This window comes from Bos javanicus, chromosome 24 (genome assembly GCF_032452875.1).
Source record: "Bos javanicus breed banteng chromosome 24, ARS-OSU_banteng_1.0, whole genome shotgun sequence".
Taxonomy (NCBI): domain Eukaryota; kingdom Metazoa; phylum Chordata; class Mammalia; order Artiodactyla; family Bovidae; genus Bos; species Bos javanicus.
Window position 1 is genome coordinate 42,219,632 of NC_083891.1, and position 19,546 is coordinate 42,239,177.

General features: G+C 48.8%; 1 protein-coding gene across 3 annotated transcripts in view; it reads right to left on the minus strand.

Annotated features, from left to right (window-relative positions):
* Window positions 1-5,472: 5,472 nt before the first annotated feature.
* PIEZO2 (piezo type mechanosensitive ion channel component 2) overlaps window positions 5,473-19,546 on the minus strand; it is a 252,316-nt gene continuing 238,242 nt past the window's right edge. For 2 of the 3 annotated variants that reach the window (XM_061399951.1, XM_061399953.1), the window contains 11 exons: window positions 18,952-19,099; window positions 18,646-18,860; window positions 17,757-17,915; window positions 16,913-17,060; window positions 15,282-15,470; window positions 14,904-14,996; window positions 13,296-13,468; window positions 10,976-11,104; window positions 9,472-9,551; window positions 8,283-8,466; window positions 5,473-6,970 (listed from right to left, as the gene is read on the minus strand). In XM_061399951.1, the coding sequence (XP_061255935.1) occupies window positions 6,718-6,970; window positions 8,283-8,466; window positions 9,472-9,551; window positions 10,976-11,104; window positions 13,296-13,468; window positions 14,904-14,996; window positions 15,282-15,470; window positions 16,913-17,060; window positions 17,757-17,915; window positions 18,646-18,860; window positions 18,952-19,099 (1,771 nt within the window). In that variant the 3' untranslated portion in view covers window positions 5,473-6,717. Of the gene's footprint in view, window positions 6,971-8,282; window positions 8,467-9,471; window positions 9,552-10,975; window positions 11,105-13,295; window positions 13,469-14,903; window positions 14,997-15,281; window positions 15,471-16,912; window positions 17,061-17,756; window positions 17,916-18,645; window positions 18,861-18,951; window positions 19,100-19,546 lie in introns of those variants that run through there. The other variant, XM_061399952.1, reaches the window with a different exon arrangement.

Sequence of the window (19,546 nt, forward strand, 5' to 3'; positions counted from 1 at the left end):
GTCTTTTTACTTTATGTACAACTTGGCTAAGGTTGACACTTCAGGGTGACCCTTCCCCTAGGAACCTAGTGGATGGACCTGAACTTCTGCTAATATGATGAATTACCATGACTTTTTCTGATGTTAAGCCCACTTGATCATGAATTTTTTTAGTGCACTGCTGAATTGGATTTGCTAAATTGTGTTAAAGATTTCTGTGTCTGAGCCTGTGAAGGCTGTCTTTCTCTAATTTTCTTTTCTTGAAGCATCTGTGATGATGTGGAATCAGGGTAACATGGGCCTTGAATTGAGGATTCTTCTTTCCTCTACTTTCTAAGAGACTTTATGTAGGGATTGGTATTTCTTTTTAAATTTTTGCTACAATTCACAAGTGAATTCATCTTGCCTGGAGTTTTCTTTCTGGGAAAGTTTTCAATTATGAATTCAATTTATTAATTGGCATAGAACATTTATGGGGGGGGGTTGAAAATTTTATTTGAAGCCAGTTTTTGTAATCCTTATCTTAAAAGGATTTTTTCCATTTTCTGTAAGTTGTAAAATGACCTACATTTTTTCATAATATGTAACCTCTTTATCCTTTCAACGTCTGGAAAAGCTGGACTGATGTCCCTTTCTGTGGTTCATCTCCTGGGTCATTCTCACCAGGAGCCCACAGAGCAGTGCCAAGCCCACGCACCTTCCCCGTGGCCCTGGTGGCCCACCGCCGCCCCCAGCCTCAGCGTCTCTGCAGAGCCAACCTGAGCCTGGCGCTCACTTTGGCTGGACCCCAGTGTGGGCAGCAGCCCAGCCAGAGTCCCACATGACTGCTATCTGCAGGGCCCCTCTGCCCCTTCTGCATGGGGGTTTTGTTTTCAGGACACTCGCTGACACCACAGGGTCTCTCCTCATTTTTCTGGCTGTTTTATATTTTCTGGTTCTTTGTTTTATGGCGGGGGGGCGGGGGATGGGTAGTTGATATGCTTTCTGGGTTTCTTGCCCCAAGGGCGATACAGGGCAGAGGCTGCTTGTCATCAGTGGCTTCAGACACAGGGTGGTGCTCAGCAATGAACCATCTGCAAGGCTCATTAATATTTCACTGTTTTGCATCAGCCCGGTGCCCCAGCAGCATCGCTCGTGACTGAGTAGAGCTCTGTGTGGCTCCCTGAGCATCCTTAGCGTTTCAGGGAGGCCCAGCCCTGGCACACTCAGTGTATGTGCTGGCGGCCTCCGAGGGCAGGCTCCGGGCAGCCCCTTCGGGGTGGGGAGGGGCAGGCACGCAGCTTGGCCAAGCCGTCAGCCAGCCAGTCAAATGCACTGGAATCCAGAGAGTTATCCCAGAACTTTCCACAGCTCAACCCGCCTCTGTTCTCATAAAGTCTTCCTACGCGGAGATGGAACAACATGATGGATGTAAAATTTTCCCTGAAAGAAGCTTGCCGTGATGGAGGTGGTACCAACAATCTAAACAGATGAACACATCAGAGAAAACAGCGAGGAGATGGAAACGAGTTTTATTTGGTGGGATCTTAAGTGTCTACACTTGCACACCTGGAGGTCTGTGTCCTGGGAAGGAGTGAGGGCCTGGGTGCTGCAGGCACACTGGGGCAGGCCCAGCAGTCCAGGCATCGGGTCAGTCCAGGTGTTCCAGGCTCCATACCAGATGGTGTTTTTCCCTGGTGACCCACGCACCCCCCAGGCCCTCCCTTCTCCTTTCGCACTTGTCTGGCCTCCAGACACCATCCACCCTTCACAGAAGTTCAAGGCAACACACCCCTTCCCTTAGGGCTGCTCCGTTTGGGCTTCTCTCTAATGCAAATGTAGGGGTTTTTTTTGCAAAATAATTTCCAGTCTAATCCAGTGGGGGTGGGGCGGTGGGGGTGTGATTTCGCCTGGGGTCTTAGAACCTCCTTGGTGTTACTGAGCCCACACCAAGTGAGGACTCACTGCCCCCTCTAGGGTAGAGCCCAGGCTTAGGCCCCCAGCCACGCCACACTTACTATCATTTACTAGTGAGGCTGCCCAGACATTTCCAGTGGTAGGTTACCACTTGGTTCCCAGCCTAGAGACGTCCCTTGTCAGCCATCAGTTTTATAAGGCTGCACAGATTCTTCACTTTTCCCCATAAGCTTGACCTAGTTTTCCCATCACGCATTTGACCAACACCTGAGAAAGTTAAGTGCTCAGGAAGGGAAGCTCAGGGATGGGGGTATGGACCTTCCTTCTCAGGGCTTTCGCCTCTCAGTTGCTTTTGACGCCTGGGGACAGGCATCCTGTCATGGGGGTAGGGGGATGAAACGTTGGATCCAGATAGGGTAGATGCTGGCTCAGCTGGAGGGCTGGCAGGGTTCACATTTATGCAGAGTCTTCTGCCTGGAATCAGGACCGCTCAGCTCTGCAGGCATCTCCAGAGCACCGCTCAGGACCAGGATGGGGAGGCTGAGTCCTTCAGCCTGGCTGACGTCAGCATCACCCTGAAGGTTTACACTTGATAAATCTTCGTCTACAGCCCCCAAGTCTGAGTTGTGGCATCGTATGAGGTCCAGAAGTCTGTCTTTTTTAAAGGGAACTGGAGGCATCTCTGAATATTACTCCACATCAGGGATCTGTGGCTTGGATGCCCTGTCCCCAAGTAGAGCTCCATGACACGAGCTGGGATGCCTCTCCCACCAGGCTGCGGCTCGTCGCTGAGTGAAGGTTACGGTCAGGAGCTGGGACTTTGCTCACCTGGCTGGATGGACAGGCTTCCCAGCCAGTCTTGGACCTGCGTGACTTCTCCAGCTTCACTCGAGCTTCTGCTCTGGGTTTTGGGGACACCCTTCATGCTTCTGAGACACGTGTTAGCTGTGTACAGCCAGACTGGCCGAGACTTGTGTGAAATGCTTTTGAAATTCAATCATTATGGGCACCCCTGTGGGTCTTACTGATTTTGGGACTCTCTATTTTAAAAAATGAGGCCCAATCGGAACCTTGGTGTGGAGTGGAATTCACACCTGAAGGAGCAGAAGGCCCTGAGAAGACGCCTCGAGCCGCTTCCCTGAAGTGGCCTCGGTTCCTCCTGGGCAAAGAGTCGGGGACAGGTAAGAACTCAGCTCTCTCTGTTACTTAGAAGGTGAGAGGGTTTAATCCATGCTCTTTCATTCCTGGGCTTTAAATTGATGTACTATTTTAACTTTCGTTTCTCCCTGGAAAAAATTGTGAAAGGAGGCTGGCATTTAAAGCTGGGTATTTCCATGTTAGTGTTTTGCTTTGATATCTCAATGTTGTCATCTTATTTCTCTGCAGAGCCTCACAGACGTGACACTGGACAAACTGCTGGGACCACAGTGTTTGATGGAAACAGAATAAAGACTAGAAGTTTGGACTTAGGTGTGGTGTAGTGTAGAAACCACTGAACTGATGGAGTTTCAGAGCCACTTCAGAGTCTTCTGGGGACAAAGTCTAGACTGACCAGTGGAGTCCCATGAGGATGCTGGTGCTGGATAATGGGCTCAGGGCAGTTGGGGGTCTCCAGGCTGGCTTCCCCCCACCTAGGGGAACAGCCACAGTATGAAATACAGTGAAAGTCGCTCAGTCGTGCCTGATTCTTTGCAACCCCATGGACTATAAGGTCCATGGAATTCTCAAGGCCAGAATACTGGAGTGGGCCGCCTTTCCCTTCTCCAGGGGATCTTTCCAATCCAGGGATCGAACCCAGGTCTCCCACATTGCAGGCAGATTTTTTACCAACTGAGCCGCAAGAGGAAGCCACATGCTGGGCTAATCAGGGGCTAATGACTGAACTAAGGGGTTTAAAGAAGAAGGACTGGGAGGCTCTTCTCGCTTTCCTGCGTGGGTTTTTCCACAGGGAGGAACAGCATCACCCAAGCATTCCAGGTCTCTTCCCACTTTCATATTCACGCCCCTCACTGAGCTTTTATCAACATTACAGGTGGCTTTTTTTATTGAAACCATTCTGTAGAGCAGTTTGGGGTTCACAGCAGAAGTCCGAGGCAGGTAAGAGATTCCCAATAAGCCTTGACCCCACACATGCCGTTACCAACATCCCCCACCAGACAGGACACTTGTTGTAAGTGAGGGCCTGACACAGACATGTCATTGTCACCCAAAGGCCACACATAGTTCACAGTACGGTTCGCTCTCAGTGTGGGACATTCTATGTGTCTGGACACATTTCTGACGATAGGTATCCATCCGCCTGGTATCATACAATATATTCACTCCCCTACAAATCTCTGCGCTCCGCCTGTTCACCCCTCCCTCCCCCTCATCCCCTGACAACCACCAATTGTCTTACTGTCCCTACAGTTCTGCCTTTTCCAGAACATCATATAGTTGGAAGCCCACAGTGTGTAGCCTTTTCAGATTGTGTTCTTTCACTTGAGTAAAATGCGTATACATTCCCTTCATGTCTTTTCATGTCCTGAGAGCTCATTTCTTTTTCGTGCTGAATAACAATATTCCATCATTTAGGTTCTAACGTAGTGTATTTATCTGATCGTCTACCAAAGGGCACCTTGGCTGCTTCTGAGATTTTGGCAATTGTGAATAAAGCATCCAGATGCTGGGCCTTCATGGGGCACCAGCTCACTAGCACCCCCAGGGCCGGGGCCAGCCTCATGGCTCTCTGCCTGGTTCTCCCTCTTCACTGGCCAGGAGGGCCACAGCCCAGGTCCTTGGGGACAAGATGTCTCCAGAGAACACATTTTAAGGGACACGCGTCCATCATTCTCCGGGCAGGGCCTGGTGCTTATTTGTGGCTGAGGATGTGGCTGGTTACAGCCTGCTGACCCCTTCTTGTTGTCAGATAATCCAGCTGAATGGGGTGGTGACGGGCTGGGCTGGGGTCCCAGCAGCCACCTCCTTCTCTGGGTGAGTTCCCCTCCAACACAGGCAGGACGGGGCCTTCTACATCTCTGTGTTCTTCTGTGTCCTCCCTCCTCCACACTCGAGGCTCTTTCTTGAACAATGGGACTTGTCTTCCATCCCGGAGTCCTTGACCTCTGTGCCTATGAGAGGGAGTCCTTCTCCCCTCCTCCCTAAATGTGCTGTACACTCTCTCTCCAGATCCCCTGCTGATGTCTTTAAAAGAAAGAATTCACAACCAGGAACGTGCAGAAAGGCTGAGAGGTCCCTGAGTGCTTGGAATTTATTGCTATGATGACAAGCATTTACCCTAAGTCAGGAGCAGGGGGCAGTAGGCTCCAGGTGTTCACAGCGGAGGGGCAGGTCTGCACTCATTCTCCAGAAGACACTGGGCATTGTTTGAACTCTGATACCTTTTAAAAACTCTGTATTCACTGTAATGGTTTCCTCCTGGGAAGGTTATTTTTTACCAGTTGCTTCTGCTTTTATTAATCCCCCTGAGCACACACATGAGAAAACCGACAATACAACCAACCCACCAGAAGTGGGTTCTTGGCTCTGGGCACACAGTACAGAAAGGTCGCTTCTCTTATTTCATGCAACAAGGCAGAAGGAAGAGTATTCTTAAAGTGACTTTGCAGGATGTGCTTTATTCTAAGTCAGTCCCGAACCCAAACTACAGAGGGTCAGTTATTTGGGACATATTCTAGTCCATTCAATGATTCTTCTCAGAAACTGTCCTTTAATATGGAATGAAAACTACATGTCAATCATCAATTTTTCATGCTACATTGTTATTTCATGAAGACGTTGTATGACCCATAATAATAATTTAAGAAAAGGCTGTTTGTTTATTTTCCCAAGCTCAATATACATATTTCTTTCATAATTATGAACTTAAAAAAACCCGTCTCAGATGTAAAAATGTGAATTGGAATATGTAAACTCGTTGAGAGACCTGAAAAACAGGGAAAAAAATGTCACATACTGGAAAAACCACTGCTGTGAGTCATGGAAACGGGAGGAAGCATGGGTGAGGGGCCAGAGGGGAGCTCAGACCTCAGTCAGCAAAGGCGACAGCGTCCAAGGACCCCACCTCCGCTGGGCGGCATCTCTGTCTCCCAGGTCGGGGTTTCACGGGGAGTAGGAACTCTCTGGAACCAGAAGAGCCACCAGCTGGGCCTCGGCAACACTGCGTCCATGTCTCTGTTTTGCTGCTTTTTTTTTGTTTTTCCTGAGAAGTCACTGGTGTTGAATGGAAAGATTTCGTATTACTCTTCAGTTAAGGTAAGGCAGTAAGTGTCACTAAGGTTATCTTTTTGCTTAGAATGAGGCTTATCCTTCCACTGGCGTCACCATGGGTCACCGGCCCCTCCCTCTTTCCCTCTAGAAACATGTGTCGGGGCTTCAGCCCCCACTCTGCTGCATATTCGGGGTGCAGGCCCCTGGCCCCTCCCCACGCAGCATCCCCTTGGCAGCCGAGTGCCGGGCGTGGCGTTGCGATGACCTGGTATCTCCAGGAGGGCACCGTCCACCCAGGAGAAGGTCTCTCCTTCCTCCTCCTGTTGTTCTGGGTCTCTGAGGATGAGACCTGTCAGCAACTCCTCCACAGTCAATCAGGACGCGAGACACCGTGGACTGACACAGGCGAGCAGCCCCGACTTCAGAGGAACGGAATTAACACGAAGGGTGTTTCAACAGCGCCTTGGCTCGTAGCTCTAGGGGCAAAAGGGAGCCCAGCCCTTCTGCTCCCGTCAGCACAGAGACTGTTTCTGCCGAACTGGAAACGCTTAGCTCGCAGGACAAGATTGTGCTTTTCTTTTTTTCTTTGGAAAATCCCCACGTTAACTCGGCTTGCGGTCTGTGGCCAGGGTGTCAGTTTGTTTTCTCCCTGGTCCATTTGATCATGGTTTCTGGCGACCGGTACAGGAATATTAATTTGGCATAGAGATCCTCCTCGAGCTCCAGCTCCCCGGTCTCCCGGACTAAAAAAATGTCTGTGCACAATTTCAGAATCCGATCCACATTGGGAAGTTCTTCAAACATGATGGAGTGAGAAATCCCGCTGAAGAATTCCCGGACAAACTTCCCAATCACCAGCACCACGGAAGCGTAAAGGCCCATGATACTAGGGAAAAAAAGATGAAGAAAAAGAGGCAGAAGTAGTATCTGGCAGTTAAATGTGGTTAACAGAAACACACACACACACACAGGAGAAAACATAACAACACTTTCCCTCAAATGCCACAGAGGATGTGACAGACTTACCAAAGCTTAAATTATTCCACTTTGGTGAAAACATTGACTTTTTGGCTAATGAAAAAGGTAATGCATGCTCTCTTTCTTTTTTTAAATTACACAGTACAGAACTGTAGGACTTGAAAAATCAAAGTCCTTTGAAATCTCACCTTCTGGAGACAAGCAGTGTTAACAGTTTCACGTATGAACTTCTGGTGGTTTTACTGCAGACGTCATATGCATAAGCTACATGGTGTGCATGCATGCTCAGCTGTATCCAACTCGTTGAGACCCCATGGACTATAGCCCTCCAGGCTCCTCTGTCCATGGGATTCTCCAGGCAAGAATACTGGAGAGGGTTGCCATTTCCTCCTCCAGGGGATCTTCCCCACCAAGGGATCAAACCAGTGTCTCTTGGTAGGCAGATTATTTACCATTGAGCCAGCTGGGGAAGCTACATAATATATGTGGTAGAAATGCAATTGTATCATACACACTTTCTGTATTGAGAACTTTTCCCTGCCTTTCTCAGAGATTTGTGTTTATAATAAAATTCCGAAGAGACAATGATTTCTTAAGAGGCTCTTTCTAGGAAGTGGAAAACCTCAGTGTCCTGTCGGGGGTGCCTGTTAGAGGACTGAAGCATCAGAAGGCGGAGAAGTGCATCAGGCATGTCCCAAATTGATTTCTGACTGACTCTCATCTGCTAAGGTCAGAAGGCAACATTAGCAGAAAAGAGAGAACTTGACCCCAATTTCTAGATTAAACCTCAAATTGCACCAAACTGTGTGGTAGCAGGAAGGAATAGTTAAAAAGCTGGAGATACGGCAAATATGGCTTCGGGTCCTGTGTTTGGTGGCAGGACCACCCAAGGCATTTTTTTACTTCTCTGGGACTCTGATTCCTCAACTTTTAAAACTAAGTTCCCTGTGACAAACCATAATGGAAAAGAATATGAAAAAGAAATGCATATACCTGTATAACAGTCACCTTGGTGTACAGTAGCTATTAACACAACACGGTAAATCAACTACACTTCAATAAAATTTTAAAAATATAATATGAAGAGCCAAGGATCTGTGAATTCTAATAACACAGCTATAGAATCTGAGAATTCTAGAAAGATAAAAGACTTCTGTCCTCAGCTTGGTGTGGTGCAGAGGGGGCCTCTCATGACCATCGATTGCAAAATGGCTCCTTACCCATAGCCGGCCAGGAACCCCAGGCTGGGGGGGCTGACCTTGTCGTTGAAGACCACCAGCTCCAGGGCCTGGGCTTCCTGGTTGTAGATTCTGTTCCCAGTCAAGTTGAGAACCCACCACTCACTGTTCGAGTTAGTCGCATTGTCTCTGGACAAAATGATGGTGATGTTCATGAAATTATTTTCTGGAGAAAGAGAAACATGAAATCTGGTTAGCAGGAGAGTTTAAGGATTTAATGCACTTAGTAGTTCCGGGATGGCACAAGCTGGTTGGCACTCATGGCACTGGGTTCCAGGATGAGGGCACGGGAGCATGTCGACTCTATGAGGAAAAGGAGTGGTGGGCCTGGGTGGCGGGGGTCTCTCTTTTTCTCCAAGAGGCCAGTGCTGCTGCTACATGAGACGGCAACCAAGTCACAGGGAGAAGGGGACCACGTCACTGCAGGATCTTTGCTGACAAGCCCAACGACTAACTAGACATTTAAAAATCGCAATAACTGACTTGTGATGGAATCGACGGGCTCCTTCCTGTTAGCCCTGTTTATTGAGCATCTTCCAGGAAGAAGGTGCTGCAGGAGGGGCTCAGGGGTCACCCAGTCGCACGCAGCCTGGTCCAGTGGCAAAGGCCACCTCTCCAAGCACAGTTTATGGGCACATGGCAACCACCACAGCACCTGTACCAACAAGGTCTGTGAGCCTGGGGAGACCGCTTCTGGGCGGCTCTGAGCTGAGTCTTGCTGGGTGAGAACTTTAATAGATGGAGCCTGACTACCAGCACTCAGTCACCCTTGGGCTGAATCACATCCCTTTCTTGCCATCTTTGTTTTTTTGTTTTTATCATGTGGCCTTTGGCATTAACACTGTAGGAGGCAATTTTCTGCCAAAGACGTGGTTGCTAATAGAATCAAGTAAATAGGTTCTGATAAATCTGTTAATTTGTCACTCAATATAGATTTTAGTCAATCACGTTCTATATCGATGAAGAAAGGAAGATGATGAACTTGCCCTGGGTGAGTAAGTGATCCCTTCTTGTTGGTGGACACAGCCTGGAGCCCCAGGCTTCTTGTGAACCGTGTCACATGAGAAAGAAACCTGGCAAGGAGCCTGATGGAGGCTGCAAGGGCAAACTGTAGATGTTGATTGCAAGAAAGATTAAGAACTGTTCCGAAGCGATTCCTTCTCCTTCTTACCAGATAAAAGCTGCTTTATGGGTTTGGAGTTAGAGTCACTGGGTGCTTTCACGTAGTATGGATAAATCCTTTCTATGGTCCTGGGAATTAAGAAAAAAAAAAAAGAGGTAATTAAGTTCTAGTTGTTTCACACACTCTGTTGCTTAGTCGTGTTTGACTCTTTTCAACCCCATGGACCATAATCCACCAGGCTCCTCTGTCCATGGGACTTCCCAGGCAAGAGTACTGGAGTGGGTTGCCATTTCCTCCTCCAGGGAATCTTTCCAACCCAGGAATCAAACCTACATCTCCTGAGTCTTCTGCATTGACAGGCAGATTCTTTACTACTGCATCATCATGCAAAAATGATTTTTTTTTTGCTACCTTTGACCTCATTTCAAACAAATAATGTTGAGAGTCTTCCTATAATTATGCAATGTGCAGTCATCACAGTGTATTAAAATACGCTGTGTGTATTTTACATAATGTAAATACACGTAGTGTCCATTAACATCAGAAGTCTCCAAAGCTGAATAAATTCACCAGGTTCTAACCAGATGTTCAGGCCACCTCTGTACCAAGCTAATTAATGGCTTAAAGATGGCTATACAGATTTTTCCATACCTGTGACTTTTCTGAAGCAAGGGGCTATCTTTCTTGCTAAGATCCGCCCACTCTTCCAATTTTAATTTTCAAGATTTCAAAACTCTCTATAGCGGAATGGGCTGCTCCAGCTGATATGAGGATGCGGGTCTAGGGAAGAGAGGACTGGCATCTGAGCTCTCAGCCCACGGCTACTCCATCTCTCTAGGTTGCTTTCTCATCAGAAAGCGATGGGGAGAGCCTGACGGGTCTCAGGGGCCCTTGGTGTTCAATGCCTGACATGGGGTACTTTCAGAACCATGTCTGAGGGTTGCATGGTGCTGGTTCTCACCCTCAGTGCTTTGACCTGGGTTGGGGCAGACGGGGGCAGACTGGAGACAGAGCTGGGCACTGGGCAGTTTGGGATTAGCAGCAGTTGTTCACTCCTGCTGGTTCTCACATGAGACTCTAACATCACAGCTTAGATGTCTAGAGTGCAGTGTCGTGTGGCAGGAGAATATATAAGATACAGCTTATATATAAGATCTTAATATAAAAGATACAGATTTTCCCCCTCAAATTTCCATCTACCCCTTTGCCTTCTCACCCCCCTCCATTAGCCAGGGATTCGGTGCCCCAGAAGAGGGGTGATGGAAGAAAAGGGTCTCCCAGTGTCTCTCCTTGGGTTTTGGTGATTATGCCAGCTGGGAATAGAGTCTGTCACCTGGAGAAGAGTTCAGTCCTCCCCAGACATGCTGGGCAGAGGGAGTGGGTGGAGAGCAGGTGGGGCTTTGATGCAGCCCATCTGGGGCTCTAAGCACAGGCTCACTCGAGTCACCCAAGTGAGCAGGTCGAGTTTCTTGCCCACCCATGTTTGTGGAGGAGACTCTGCACCAGATACACACGCCTGCTGTCACTGTGTTAACAACGATGACCAACTCACACGGGCGTCCTGGAGCTTTCTGTGTCGCCGCCAGCTATCATTTTAGCAATATTCTCTCGTGTCGCGTTTTTAAGAGGGAAAGAAAGCTTATCTGTTGCTATTTCTGCTTTTGCACCCAGACTCATGTTTCTGTGAAAGAAAAAAAGAAGAGGTCAAGGTCAGTGGTTATTCACAAATCTGCAGGTGAGATTAAAACTCCTGAAATACTCATCTCACCAAGTTTCACTGGGTCCACAATTGTCAACCCCAACCTCTCTGTCCACCTCACCTGGACATCCAGCCTCTCAGATATCCAAGGAGGCTGCAAGCACCTTCAACACCGATCACAGGTGAGGAGGAAGAGGGTGGGGACCCAAAGAGACGTGGACCTGAGCATCTAGTAGGGCTCTGAGGCACGTTCTATTAGCCCAGTGATGTTGGTCTCCATGAGGACTCACAGAATCCATATTTTAAACAGAATATTCACAATGAGATGTCGCCTCACATCTATCAGGATGGCCATGATGGCCATCACTAAAGAGACGAGAGACAGCAAGTTTTGGTGAGGATGTGGGGAGAAGGGAACCCTTGTGCCCTGTTGGTGGGAATGGAAACTGGTGTAGCCACTGTGGGGAACAGTTTGGTGATTCCTCAAAAAATTAAAAACAGAACTACTATAGGAGCAGTCCCACTTCTGGGTATTTTTCCAAAGAAAATGGAAACACTAACTTGAAAACATATCTGCTCCACCATGTTCACGGCAGCATTTACAATAGCCAAGATACAGAAGCAACGTCTGCATCCACATATACGAATAAAGAAGATATGACACATACACATGATGGAATGTTATTCAGGAATAAAAAGAATGAACTCTTACTCTTTGTGACAACATGGATGAACCTTGATGGCATTAGGCTAAGTGAAATAAGTCAGATAAAGACAAATACTGTATAATCTCATTTGTGTGTGGAATCTAGAAATAAAAACACAAAACCTGAACTCATAGATACAGAGAATGAATTGGTGGTTCCCAGAGGTGGTGGTGGTGGTGGTAAATGAAATGGATTATTTCATTTCAGGAATGAAAGGAAGTTAAAGGGAATGAATTTTCAGTTATAACATAATTAAGTCCTGGCTACGTAATGACCAGCATGGTGACTATTTTTAATAAAACTCCATTGCATATTTGAAAATTGCTAAGAGTGGATCTTAAAAGTTCTTATCACAGGAGAAAATGGTTGGTAACCGTGTGGTGAGTGTTCGCTAGACACTATGGTGCCCATTTTGAAAGTACATAAGTATCAAATCACCATGTTGCTCCCTTGCAACTAGAACAATGCCACATGTCCATTATCTCAATTAAAAACAGAATGTTCGATCAGAAATTGGTTTTTAATTTTTGGGGGTGGCTCTTCAAAGGAAGGGCTAAGAAGAGCATTTTTGCCAACACTGAATTCCATGTGGGGAGTTTGGGACATTTAAAAGGAGAAAATAAGGTTGAAGAAGGAGGTCTTTAAAGTCTCAGCAGCCCTCTCCAAACTCCTTCTTTACTGTTTCCCTGTGAATTCAGATTTAAGAACGCTTTCTTGTTTAGCTCTCATGGTTCTCTCTTAATTCCAGCCAAGAAGCTGGTATTGTGCACACAACAAGCCTACCCCACGCCTGCCTGGAATCCTGAGAGAAACAAAGCTCATCAGCCAAGGTGCTGGGTCAGGCCCCCAAACAGCCCCACGGACACGTGGGGCTTTCGGATGCGAGGACTTCTCCTGAGATAAGCGATGTGGTGGCCACAGGCTTGCCAGAGGCTCATGTTGCAGGGGGAGGGTAGGAATATCCCTGCTCTCCCCGTCTGGGCCTGCCCAAGGGGCTCCCCCAGCTCAGGCTTAGAGAAAAGAGCCACAGAGGCTGCCCAGTGCTCGGGGTGGCAAGGGAGACTCGGGGTTCCAGGGGCTACAGGACCTGTGTTATAAGACCAACTCAAGCTCAGGGAAATCTCATGCTTCACCTGGCTCGGTTTCATTTTATGAGTCATGACTCTATTTATTTTCTCTCCACCTCTCTCTTTTACTCACAGACCTCACTGTCAGAGGCTTTAGAGCTAAGGTTAGTAGAAAAAGGAAAATTGAGATGTTCTCACTGGGCCAATGAGTCTCAGGCAAATCACTGTTTAATAACACACAAAAACATTAGCTGTGGCATTGAATGGATGTTACCCAAGAACTAACATAAACCCAGATCCACGTTAATCTGAGGCTTCTAACCTCCCATGCCCCCCACCCCCACCCCAAGTTCAGGTTGGGGAAAAGGGGGATATTATGCACGGAAATCCAGTAACTACCTCTGAATACTCCATGAAAAAACAACAGAGAAGCTACTATTGGGGTCCTTGAGTTCGTGTATCATTTTCTGCTTACTGGGAGGGCTGATGGTCCATAAAGAATTTGAGTTTCCTTCCAGTTCTGCGACTGTTATGTCTTCTTTTTCATAATTTTCCAGAAATTGCATAGCACCCTGTGTACACACAAACACAGCTGCATAAATAGACCACACCCCCAAGGACATGCAAGAAGGTGACTACCCTTCCCTCTATCTGGCTGTGCAGAGGGATTTTCATCCCAACAGGCTGTCTGGAGTGTTCTGGCACTACGAGCTCAGTCACATCACCAGACCCCAGTGGTGGTGCTGCTACTCCCATGGGCATGGGTGCTGGGTCGATTCAGTCATGCCCCACTCTTTGCAACCCTATGGACTGTAGCCCGCCAGCCCCCTCTGTCCATGGGTTCTCCAGGCAAGAATACTGGAGTGGGTTGCCATGCCCTCCTCCAGGGGATCTTCCTGATCCAGTGATTGAACGCGTGTCTCTTACATGTCCTGCATTGTTGCGGGTGGGGGTGGGGAGGGAGGTTCTTTACCACTAGCGCCACCTGGGAAGGCCCCCTCCCCACAAGGCCATGGAATCACTCCAATCAAACAGCACAGAAAAATCAGATGATTTAGTGTCATCTTTTCCTTCCCACTAAAAAAAGAAATGTACCAACTATTGGGGAACATTCTTCTCATAAGAGAGACAAGTTTAATCTACCCTGGACATTGGGCCCTTCCTCACAGCTGTGTATTCCTCAAGACTAGCGCTGACAGTGGGCATTACAGGCCAATCATTTTACAATGGGGAAAAGCATGTTTGCCCAATCACTGTACTTAAATTAAAAGTATCATTTGTAAAGCCGATTTCAACCACGAAGAGTCATGCTGTCATAGTATTAAAAGCATGGAATGTAGAGAGAAGGATGACATCAGCCACACAATTCCACCACCAGAACTTGATTCCCATTCTATACAGTTGACGATACATGCCTTAATTTTTAAAATCAATTTTAAAATAATGGCATCCTTTTACATCTCTTTCATTTTGAGAAATTTTCATGCTATGAAATCATCTTCATAATTACCATCTTATTAGAAAGGAAGTTGCTTGGAAAACCTGCCATAATTGATTCATTCAGTCCTACTTGTTGAATCCCCAAGCTGCCTGGTTCTTATGAATGTGGAGGATGCTGTCACAAGCAGGCACCTGTGGGGCTTCTCCCATATTCTGAATGACTTCCTTAGGACAGACTCCTGCAGGAGACCTCCCAGTCAAAGGGATCAATGTCTACCACGATTTAAAAACTTTAGAGATTTGAAAAGGATCAGCACCTGTTGTGTTTAACATGAAGATTCTCTGAATTAGAATTATGTTTATTATCACTTATGTCCAATAATACAGACACTACATCTTAGATGATCAAAGTGGCCAGTGGCCAGGAACCTGCAGTGTAACAACTGATCATCCCCGGGAAGTCCTGCCCTCCAGCTGAGGTCGTGGCCAAGTGGTGAGTAAGGTGATGACAGTCAGCTGGCCAAGATGACAGCTGTTCACAGAGACCATCTCCATGCATCTACTTACAGTGTCCTTAGAAAAAGCTTTAATGAATTTATTAAACATTGGCTGGTCCATAACTTTCAGCTGGCTTTGCTGGGCACTCATTGTGAAAATAGGCTGGAAAACAAAGACACACGGGACGGTTACTATTTGAAATTCCTTCTGTGCATCCTGGGTTCTGAGAACAATATTAAACCGTGTATTATCCACAGCCAGTGCAAGGCTCTCTCTTCCATGTCTCCTGCACCTTAGCTCACATATTTGCAGAACTGTCAATATTCAGACAGGAGATGCGGGTCCACAGAACCTCAGTAAGTCATCTGGTGGTCAGGGAGAGGGCTGCGCTCGGCAAGGACTCACAGAGGGGTGGGGGATGGGAGACCTGGAGGGAGGCATGGTTACCTGGTACCCGCCCAGGGTGATTGTGACTGAGACGTCCAGGGGCTGGTTGATAACCCCAGCGACGGATTTGACCAGAGACATGAAGAGTAGCGGGAACCAGACGATGCAGATGAGCAGCACGATGATCATGCCCCCCATCCCGTACTTGACCACCTTCTTCTTCTTCTGCCCCCGGGGCTGCGGGTACCTCTGCAATGGGAGGGTGGCATGCTCAGGTGGTGTCCCCAGGAGAGGCGGGCACTATGACCACAAAGTCTGCCTGGGACTGAGTCCTGAATCTGTTCAGAATGCACCCAGTCCCAGCCCTGGAACAAGGGAGGCAGCAATGCTGGGCTGTGAGGAGCCTGCTCTGTGACCCCCACAGGGTCCACTGGGGCCTGAGTGGTTTTTTCCTTAAAAGGACTCTGTGGGTTTGCTGGGGGCAGACCTGTGGACCAAGGGACCAAAGCTTCTGCTGAATAAACCCCTGGTTTTAAGGGATCAGGTGGGAGAAAGACATTTTACTTTAAATTCCTGAATATTCGAAACCGTGCCTTTCAAGGGGGTCCTCCTCCCCTTGGCGGGTGGAAAACATTTTAACTTTGTTCGTGACACATGTTGTCAGGACCACATGTCCAAGCTGGAATCACCTCCATTTGCTGCATCAAGGGCTCCCCAGCCCAGAGCTCAGCCTGCAGGCGAGTGGAGGGCTCAGCCCTGCCATGTGTCGTGGAGGCTGCTTGGGTCTACATGTCTGTTCCATACTTAGATGCTGCTTCTACGGGACCTGTCTCCTTTCAGGGGTACTCTGGAGGCTGGACTACATATGTATGGTAAACTTTTGAAAAAATCCCTTGAATAATCATGTTGTTGTTCAGTCGCTAAGTCATGTCTGATTCTTTGTGACCCCCATGGACTGCAGCACACCAGGCTTCCCTGTCCTTCATCATCTCCCAGAGTTTGCCCAAGTTCATGTCCATTGAGTTGATGATGCCATTCAACCATCTCATCCTCTGTTGCCCTCTTCACTTTCTGCCTTCCATCTTTCCCAGCATCAGGATCTTTTCCAGGGAGTCAGCTGTTCCCATCAAGTGGCCAAAGTATTGGAGCTTCGGCTTCAGCATCAGTCCTTCCAGTGAGTATTCAGGGCTGATTTCCTTTAGGATGGATGGAATCATAATTCCATCCACATCAAAACCTTAAAATCCAACCTAGCAGAATGAGCAGATATTTTCACTTTAATTTCCTTTGCACAAAGAGGTTGCCTCCTCTGTGTCTCATTGAAGAGTGGCCCAGAGGGTGAACCTGAGTCTCAGACACCTGGACCACTTTCCTCCAGCACATCTCACCCGCTCCTGCTCCCAGATGAGCCATTTCAGAATGACTGTGTGGTCCAGCACCGTGTCACCTCTTCTCACAACAACACAACAAGCATCTGCCAGAAGAAGAATCATCTGGAGGCTCTTCTCGCTATGGCAGCAGCAGGTCCAGACTCCTAACTCCAGCAGGGTGAAGTCAATGGGGTGTTCATAGGTCCAGGTGGGTTCTGCCTCATTTATTGGGCCACAAAACTTGCAGAAGTTCCTATCAGTCTTATAACCGGCCTGTATCTAAAAGACACAAATACGGCTGAGACACTGCTATTGGCTTACTTTTTCCGACTCCCGCCAACACTTGAGGATGAAGATGTGAGCATAGATGTCCTCCACACAGATCCAGCTGGACAGGCTCAGGGTCGTGTCTGTCCACACCCAGTCCATCACAGCCCTCAGCTCCGTCAGGAAAGGGACAAGGCGGAACCTGTGGAAACCAAGTCTTGTTAGAAGGACAGCTGTGGGCTGGCCCCATCGCCGGACAATCTTGCAGGCTCATGGAGGTCCTGACTGTCACTGTTACTATAAAAATTCAACATGGAATACAACTGCTTTTCATTATCAGTCCGTTAAGGAATGGTATTTGCCTTTTCCTTTTTTTTTTTTTTTTTTTTTGGCTGATGGTTTTAAAAAACTTTTATAAATACATTTGAAAGTGTCTTCAATTTCTTTAAGTCTTACAGTTATAGTTTTCTTTGTATAAAACTTAAACTTCTTTGGCTAAATTTATCTTAAAGTATTTTATTATTTTTGATGCTCTTGTGAATGGGAGTGTGCTGTGTGCTCAGCTGCTCAGTGGTGTCTGACTCTTTGCAATCCCATGGACTGAAGTTCGCCAGGTTCCTCTGTCCATGGGATTCTCCAGGCACGAATACTGGAGTGGGTTGCCCTGCACTCCTCCAGGGGATCTTCCCAACCCAGGGATCAAACCCATGTCTCTTGCATCTCCCACACTGGAGCAGGGAGAAGAGGGGGAGAGTCTTTACCACTAGCGCCACCTGGGAAGGCTCCCCTCCTGCCATGGCCACAGAGTCACTCCCAACCCTGGCTGCCCCCCCATACTCCTACTGCCCCCAGCCCCCCATACTCTGTGCGTGGCCAGGATGGCACCGAGCACCCTCACCCCTGGAACAGGAAGAGGTTGACGTAGTTGTAGCTCTTGGTGAGGAAGTTGCCGAGGACCCGAGTTGGGTAGCCGCAGCGGATCTGATAGGCGGACAGCCCGAAGTACACGCACTTGACGAAGTACCACAGCTGCGCAACCAGGTTCTGGCTGAACTTCCTGGGCGAGAAAACAGGAAAGTACAGGGTGGGATGCTCTTCCGGTACAGAAGGACACCAGTTAGGGTGAGAGAAAAGCCTACTCTTCCCTCTGGCTTCTAAAGGCAGGTCCTTATCACAGACGTCTCAGCCGCATTTGGTTGGCAGGAGTGATTCCTAAGCTAATGACATCCTCCAAAGCTGGGAGAGCAGTGTGGTCACCCGAAGAATGCCCCCAGACCCCACTCTAAGATGGGCATGTCTTCACCCCTAGAACCTGAGAACGTGTGACCTTCCTTGGCCAAGAGGACTTGACAGACATGCTAGGGTTGGGGACCTGGGGTCGGGAAGAAGTATAGCTGCCCAGCGGGCCCCACAAACAGGCCTTAGCCGGACAGCCGTGCTCGGCTGTGGGCAGGAGACGTGGCAGGGAAGAGATACAGGGTTTGGAGAAGGAGGAGGAGACCCTGAGCATCTCTGGAAGCTAGAAGAGGTCAAAAGATGGATTCTCCAGGGACTCTCCAGAAAGGACCGTCGTCCCGCCCACATCGTAATTTCAGTCCAGTGAGGCCTGGGTCTGCCCCTTGGCCTGCAAAGCTGTAAGACAATGCACTTGCATTTAACCCTGACTTTGCAGTGGTACTGATTAACCCCTATCCTCTCCTTCCCTATGCGCTTATCCTTACAAAACATTTCCTTCCCCTATGGGTTCCAGGAAAGTGGCCCCACAGCTCCAGTTCCCAAGGCCTCACCTCTCGGTCACGCCAGGCAGGATGAAGAACATCCAGAAGTGAATCCCAAACACCAGGATGACCTGGAAGATGACCTTTCCTAGGACAGTCTTCCTGAGGTAGAGCGCCCGGTCCACCACCATGGTCCCGAACTGAATGAGCACCATCACCAGGAAGGGCCCCGGCACCTGGTCCTCGGACAGCGAGGACGTGATATCGGCCGCAGCCGAATGTTTCTGGGGAGGAGACCGCAGGCTCAGTCCTGGACGCACCCGCAGGACAGCATCGCTCATCCCCGCGGTGTGGTGGCCTCGGTCCCCCACCTACCCCGAAGGCCCAGAAGCCGAAGACAATGATGACGAAGTCCACGGTGTCCGCCAGGAACATAAGCACGTACACATCGGTGACGGCGCTGTAGTCGGGGTGGATGAGGTCGTAGAAGAACTGCCTGATGGGCACGTAGAGCTGCAGGGTCCTAGGGGACAGACGCCCAGTGTGGGCTGGGTGGAAATGCAGGACCCACCAGAGACCCCGTCACTCTGCCCTCTGCTGCCCTCCCGCACAGCTCGCCCTCCCCTGCTCCGGCCTCAGGACACTTTGCTGGGGGCAGGGGCCCCTGCTCTGCCATAGACTCTGCACAAGTTCACAGCTTCTCTCCGGAAGCATAACGGAATGGTAGCCCCGGAAACGAGGGGCTGGTTTGTGCCCTGATTCAGTTGCTCTCCACCTGTGAGACTTGGATCCTGCTACTGAGCCCTGTGTGCTTTCCTCTTCTGTAAAAGGTGTAACAAGACCCGAGGGACAGGGCTGCGGTGAGAGTGACAGGACCCTGTGGTCCTGCTGGCCCCGGTAGATGCCAGGAGCCCCCTCTCCTCCCCTTTCCGCCCTTGTCCCCAGGGCCAGGCATCATCCTGGGCTCTGG